This window comes from Penicillium lagena, assembly GCF_028827675.1.
Source record: "Penicillium lagena strain IBT 129212 chromosome Unknown utg000007l_segment0_segment0, whole genome shotgun sequence".
NCBI classification, from domain to species: domain Eukaryota; kingdom Fungi; phylum Ascomycota; class Eurotiomycetes; order Eurotiales; family Aspergillaceae; genus Penicillium; species Penicillium lagena.
The window spans coordinates 1527309-1534415 of NW_026623228.1; the positions used below are offsets into that span (position 1 = coordinate 1527309).

The 7107-nt window shown below is 50.8% G+C and overlaps 3 protein-coding genes across 3 annotated transcripts; 1 reads left to right on the top strand and 2 right to left on the bottom strand.

Moving 5' to 3' along the window:
- Window positions 1–1021: 1021 nt before the first annotated feature.
- Window positions 1022–2241, top strand: N7510_010136 (uncharacterized protein; the record flags this gene model as incomplete). The annotated part of the gene is made up of 3 exons (XM_056982061.1): window positions 1022–1259; window positions 1318–2158; window positions 2214–2241. 3 exons carry the CDS (start codon window positions 1022–1024, stop codon window positions 2239–2241), a joined length of 1107 nt encoding a protein of 368 aa, XP_056829897.1.
- Window positions 2242–2940: 699 nt separating this feature from the next.
- N7510_010137 (putative copper resistance protein Crd2) lies at window positions 2941–3375 on the bottom strand (the record flags this gene model as incomplete). The annotated part of the gene is made up of 3 exons (XM_056982062.1): window positions 2941–3011; window positions 3068–3163; window positions 3216–3375. The coding sequence occupies 3 exons, from the start codon at window positions 3373–3375 to the stop codon at window positions 2941–2943; spliced, it is 327 nt and encodes a 108-aa protein (XP_056829898.1).
- A 492-nt stretch (window positions 3376–3867) lies between these two features.
- N7510_010138 (homeobox domain-containing protein) lies at window positions 3868–5671 on the bottom strand (the record flags this gene model as incomplete). Its single annotated transcript, XM_056982063.1, has 4 exons — window positions 3868–4193; window positions 4253–4896; window positions 4957–5094; window positions 5148–5671. The coding sequence occupies 4 exons, from the start codon at window positions 5669–5671 to the stop codon at window positions 3868–3870; spliced, it is 1632 nt and encodes a 543-aa protein (XP_056829899.1).
- Between the last annotated feature and the right edge of the window lie 1436 nt (window positions 5672–7107).

Genomic DNA, 7107 nt, shown 5'->3' on the forward strand with positions numbered 1-7107 from the left:
CTATTTTTGGCAAAATATATCGCGATCACGAGTGACGATAATGGTTCGTAGTTCGTACCCAGATTTCGTGCAATTGTGGTTCGTACCGAGGGCACAAAAATAGAATGAATGTAGTTGGCCGGATTTCCTAACCGGCTCAGCTAACGACTTACAACTGGTCATAGAGTCCCGGCTTCAAAAGATCCGACCCAATTATGTTGCTTTTTAATTCTAATAAGTTGCGAGTTATTCCACTGGCCACTGAGAGCATAACGCGCAAGAGGCGCCCCTCGCAGAGCCCAATTTGTGAATGACACTCTTCCTAATGCGTGTGACATCTAGATCAAATCCCATCGCTTAAAGGTAGCAAGGACTTAGTTTGATGATCCTGTCCACCCTGCGAGAAGTTTGCATTTTATCCCTGCGATCTCAGCCACCCAATCATCGATATGAGTTATTCTTGCTATGAACTATGGGACCACAAAAAGGGAAACCTTCGACGTTTACGGTTAGCTACTCTGGGTGCCTCGACCACTTGCAGGATTCGTAGTTAATTAAATATAAACTATCTATGTAAGACGAACCACGCATAAACCATGGTAGTCCCTCCATTATCCATTCAATCCGTGATGCGGTCACTGCCGACTCGTCCTGGGAGGGCGCAGCCAGGCTGCGAGCCGTGGTAAACAACGTTCGCGCCACCCAAACCCTGTGTACTATTGTCCCATTTCAGGAAATGCTTGAGGAGCAGGATCTGGCCCACGATGAGGTTCGGCTCATACGGTCTCGCTTACAGGTCCTAAAGATCTAAAAAAGACTCGGACCTCAGTTTAGGATGACGTCTACTATATCTCTTGCACCAATGTCCGATTAGTCTAGGCTCACAGGCGTTTGCTATTCGAAGCAAGATAATATCTCCTCGGTATAAGTATGCTCTCGCTGCTTCCTGCCATACCATTTCCAAACCCCCGGATTCAAGTCATTCACAATCATCTCAAAGTGGTTTCTTCAAGTCACTATTAGGTCCTCTTCGTGCTCAATTATGAATATGAAGGGCTTCATCATCCTCGCGGCTTTTGCTCTTGGCACTCATGCCCTCTTCGCCCGCGACAACAGCAGCAGCATTTGCTGCTTTCAACTTAACAGCCCCGCCGGTCCTGTCGGCCAGCTTAGTGATGGACAAAACCGTGTCGGTGATAACAGTCTGCCTACTGCGCAGTTTTGTATTAGCGCAGATGGCTCTATCACCGATGGCAGTGGCCGTGGCTGTATTCTAACCCGTGAGTGACACACTATATAGGCATTGAAAGAAACCCTGGAAGCTAACAAATGCGATAGCACCGACTACTCAGTTTCAATGTGATGTGGGTGCTACTCCTACCCCAGGTTTCTCTATTAGCTCTTCTGGCTTGCTGGAGTTCAACGGAAACCCTACCTTCATTGTCTGCGAGACCGGCCAGAACGGTGGTGAGAACATCCATACCGCGGAACCCATCCCTCTCGGCCAGTGCACAAATATACAGTTAACAGCCAACGCATGCTTCGGCACTCCCTCTATGAAAGCCGTCACTAGGACAGCCGCCACTAAGACCGCCACCACTACGGCAGCCGCCACTACGACAGCCGCCACTACGGCAGCCACCACTACGGCAGCCACCACTACGGCAGCCGCCACTACGACAGCCGCCACTACGACAGTCGCCGCATCGGCGAGCAGTAGCTGTCCCACCACCCTGTCCTCAGGCAACTTTGAGTTCCCACATCTGATCATCCCTATCAATTCAGCGTCTCCCGGAACCGCCGCTGGCACTCAATTTAACGGCACGGTGACCTCAACCATTTCAAGCATCTTCAACTTCGACATCCCCCCGTCTGATTCCGGCAAAACTTGCACCCTAATCTTCTCGTTCCCTCAGGAGGCCGACCTCCAAACTTCGTCCTTCAGCTTCAGCGGGGACGGAAAGATCGATGTTGCTAGGCTTTCTGGGGCTGCTTCTAGTTCGACTACCTTTAATAATGCACCCTCTGTCTCCCAGGACTTAGGTGATATCACTATCTCACCTGGTAACACATTTGTGGTTTCGACCTTCTCGTGCCCCGCTGGCCAGACTGTTGCCTTCGAGATGAAGAATGCCGGCAGCACTAATCTCAATTTCTTCGAAGACTTCAACCCCCCTCCGTAAGTTCATTGGTCTCCATGTCTGTTTATTGAGCATTAGCTAACCTGCCTCCAGTCTGGGTCTATTCATCACTGTCTGCTAAGAAGCAGCATATGCCTGACATCTTCCATGTGCTAGCCAGAAAAGTGATTCCGTGTAAAGTTTGTAAATTTTTAATGTCTCATGTGTTACTTTTCAATGGGGGTTGGTTTTGGTCTAATCTTCAGAAAATAGGTGGCGTTTGTTCTCGTGAAAGGCCTGCCAAAACACGCGTCGATTTACTAGTATCCAGTTAATTCATGATTTCTTCTTGCAATACTCCATATGCTTCAATGTCTGTCTCATCTTGAAAGACGATTGTCTGATTCTTAAAGATCTTGACAAATTGAGCGCTGACATGGTATCAAAGCAAGCGGTTTTCGGTGCCTGATTCACCGTCACTTAGCGTTGTGATATAATCTGAGTTTTAACTCATGCGACATCCTGGTGGAAAGCTTAAAATTGAGTCCTTATAATCGGGTGTATGTCCATATCCATTCGGGAGGAAGGGCTAAGATCTGTGTCTCCAGATTTACACCTATAGTCCAACGAACAAGATAGTAACATATGATTTAGGCAACTGCAATGGGATATCAATTCTCATATCAAATATTCAGTCCGTGTCCAGGCAATATTTCCTGATCAATTGGTAAAAAAAAATGCAACCATCATCCTTGACGCCATCCTCCCAATGAACAAGATAACAAAACAGAATAGAAAACAAATGAAGCATCACGTTCAACTCCAAAATTGCTCAAACCACCTATGCGCGGGTGGTGAAGTCCTGCTCAAGCGCCGACTCGATCGCGCTCGCTTTCTCGCATGTGCAAGATGCTACCAACAAAAGTCAGAAACAACCACGCAATCTGTCTGGTTGATTGAACACTTACCAGAGGGCCGGCTGCCACAGGCACAAGTCTCGCCGTGCACGGGCTTATTCTCGCTGGCGGACCGCTCACAGGTGCACTGGCCAGCGGGACGAGCTCCTAGATGGACTGTTAGTCACATGGTCGCTTGGATGACAGCAGAAAAACATACGGCACGAGCACCGAGGACCAGCCACATCGTTCTCAGTAGAGGACTTGTTGCAGGTGCAGTGGAGGGCATTCTCTTTGCCACACGAGCACTTGGCCTGGGCGGCGCAGACGCAGCTCCCGTCCTGGGAGGTCTTGCAGCAGGTGGACGATGGGTGGACCATTTTGGCTGATTGATTGATTTGCTTGTTTGGGAGTGGATTAGGGGATTTCGAGGGTGGAATGGTGGAATGATTGAGAAAAGAAGAAGAACAGAACCACCAGTTGTATTTATATTCCCCAGGGCATGACCGTCTGCGTCACTGAGATCACTAATACCTGCACGCTGATTGGTGGTTCGGGGTCAATCACGTGACCCACCGCAACCATGACCTTTGGACGGGCGCTGATTCGCCTTTGCGGACGTGGCATGTTGTTTATCGTGGAATTGGAGAGAAAGATGAATAATGCAATGGTATAGGTGTGATATGACCCGAACACCGAGAAAAACCGCCATGAACATGGTATTTGAATGACAGTGGACAACGAGAGTTAAAAGAGGTAAATGATAAATAACACACGGAAAAAGCGAAGAAGGCCGCCACGCTGAAGAAACAATTACGATTAAATACGATGCTTGGTATACCCGTCCCGGATGCTGTCACGGGGATTGTAGATCATTGCTGGAGATAGTTGGTGTAGTTGAAGGACGACGGGTTGGTAAACTTGCTTCTCAAGGAATCAATGGTTTGCAACTGATCGTGTGTGGCAGGGACGGATTCGGATGAGGCGAATGACCCGGGCAGACTCAGGCTCGAGGTGTTGCTTTGAGTGTAAGAAATGCCGGCCATCGGGCCCGCGGCGGACGAGGAAGAGGAGGGATCATAGGAGAAATGCCCATAGTCGGGGGCCGCAGAGACGGGAAATGTGGACAGCTGTCTTGCTGTCGGCGCTACTTGCGGGTTCATGCCCAGGTGTGCCTGGTAGCCTTGAGGCTGCGAACCTGATTTATCAGTCATGTTAGTTAGGGGCTGAAGTCTCGAACAAGGAGAAGGGACTAACCGAGATTGTTCATGTCGTATGGCGCTTGTGCACCCTGCGAGTCTGTTGGTGATACCGAACCTTCAAATGAGGGCTGATCGTATGCTGAGGGCATGCCCCCTGGGTGTCTCGGCATGCCGTAGTCCATCGGCCGTCGGGCATAGGGTATGGCTGGGTGGCCGGGAGCTTGAGCTCCTGCAGCAGAGAAGCGGTTGTGTAGTTGATAACTGGAATGAAAAGGCGAGGGATGAGCGGCGGCGTCTGATAGACTGCTGGACCTCGCGGCTGGGTAGTCGGTACGGATCGTCCGATGCAATTCAGACATGGACGCTGACGCAGATGGTCGGCTGAAAATCATGCTGGACTGCGACAGGTCCGTTCGAGAAGACATGTATGTGCCTGCCGTCGAGGCAGAGCTGAGTGGTGAAATAAGGTATTCGTCTTCATTCGGCCGTGGTACACAGTCGGTGCGCAATGTCCGCAAACCACCAAAGTCTGGGTTCGGTACACCGTATGTCTGTGGGGACGCAACTGGCGTGCCGCCAGCTGAATTACCCTCGAAAGGCGTGCGAAGGACTTTTGTGGTGTCGAAGTCGTCAGGTAGAGCTCGAGATTTGAGCATTCTTTCGCGATCATTGGTAGTAAGGCGCTTCAGTTTCGCTCGTCTTTCGGGAAGGTTCTCGTTAGAAAGAGACATGAGGCAGAGTAATGAGGAAAGTAGTTACCTGTTTTGAAACCAGACTTGGACCTGACGCGGCGTCAAGCCGGGAATCTCTCGCGACAGACGGTCTCGATGAGCAGCGTCTGGATGCGCTTGCCGAGTAAACTCGCTCATCAGGAAACGAGTCTGGTTATGGGTTAAGCTGTTCTTTTGGATCAGCGCTTGAGTTTCGACCAAGGAGGTTGAATTGCCTACCGGAACCGCTTCATCTTCTTTTTATCCAAAGCTGAGGGTTTGTGTACTCCATCGCCGCCCCGTTCATCAGAAGGGCTGATGGTAGATTCATTATCATCTTCATCTTCTTCCTCTTCTTTCAAGTCTTCCAGCCCGTCCATCGTCCCGTCCAAACCACTGGTACCTGCCAGCTGCTGAGGAATCGCCAAGCGCTGCTCGTTGACACGGGGCATTTCTAGTTTCACTCGTCCCTCTTTGAATCTCTGGTACTGTGAAGGAATCTCTGCCTCACGGGGAATCGTAATGTCGGCCACGCTCAAGGCATTCTCAGCCCTAAAGCCTGAACCAGCGGGCTGCATCTCGGCGGTAGGAATCCTAGTCTCTTCCTTCCTGGACTGAGGATACCGCGGAGAGAACGTCTTGCTTCCCGGGTTGTCACTGTCCCGAGAAGCCGTAGGAAGATGCGATGTGACCGCAGATAGATGGTTTGAGGTGATCGGCGAGGATAGAGAAGGAACCCATAGACAAGGGCCTCCGACTGACATCGTAGTGTTGATTTGCCCGTCTCTCGCCAGGAGAGGGTAAATATTGACAACAACGAGTAGTAGGAAGGAGATGTCGATCGCCCAGACGCAACGCGTCAAACGACGAGGACAGAAGAAGAGAGCAAAGGAGTACTAAAGTCCTTCTCCGAAATGAGACGCAGGTGGGTCTGATCTAAGGCACTGGGGCGTTTGACCAGAAAAAGCAGGGCGTTCTCTGCAAGAATGAAACAAAGTTGAAAGGAGAAAGGTCGAGGGCCGAATAAGACGCAGGCCTGTTTACCCTGGGCGCCAAACAGAGTGTGTCAGGAAAAACCACCCGCGTCGCCAGAAGAGTCCAACGGCAGAAGAAACGGGAAAAGGTCTGGCCAGCGTCCCTAGAGCTGATGTTGTTTCGTTGCTCGTCGGCGCTGCTGATGATCTTTACGCAGGTCGGCAGTCGCTCGCTGAAAGAAGCATCCACCGCAACCAGATAAAGTGGTGCTAGGACTGGACTGGACCGGATGATCCGAGATCCAGAGTGCGCGAGAGAAGATCGAGGCTCTCGCACCAAGCAATAATACCTAACTCTGGATCAAGCGAGGCACAGGGCGGAGGTTGTGGAAATAGTCGTCGGTCTGGGATATTAAACGGACGCCCGCAATAACCCCCAGGGTCCACCAGTGTATTAGCCACCCAGGAATCGCCAGTATACAGGATACCACGTAATTCCTGTGTTGGATAGTGAACCCTCACTTTATGATGATGTTGTTGATAGTAGTGATGGTGTTAATGACGATGTGCCCTCTCTAGGGTTTGCTTCAGACGATCTTATCAACGGTCGTAACGGTCACGGATGCATGGGCGAAAGTCAAAAAAAACAAGGAATGGAAACCAGCGGTGGACGGCTAACGGCTCATGCTCCCAACTCTACGGACTGTGTTGAGAAGTGGGCCCCAGAATAAGAGGGGGAAGAACAAGACTAAAACCGAGATCAAAAGACATCGTGCACGCTAAAGACCAGCGGGACCCGATCTACAAGAAGGAGGCAGGGCGCTCGATACGGAGTAGTCTAGAATCAGAGCCCCGGGCAAGAGTGTGGGTGAGACTATCAGATCCTCCCCCAACGATTGTCAGATGTAGTCTCCGATCAAGTGTCCACATACGCTTTGATCGTCATGTACAATAGTAGGATTTAGTAGTTGGGCGTCGGGCATCAAAAGGTAGAGTGTATGTGCCACAGCCGGTTCAAAGAGCGCAGACCCGAATCTCCACGACCAGGACTCCAAAAAAGACGCACCCACCTTGGGGTTGGATCTGTGGCGAAGTGGATGAGGCAGCTGAGCCCAGCCCCCGGTATATCCGGTCTAAACATGATAGCTTGCTTTCCCTCCAGCTGTGCACAAACCGTATTTTACGCAGCCGACTCCCGGTAGACAGGGTATACTGCGGTCGACGCC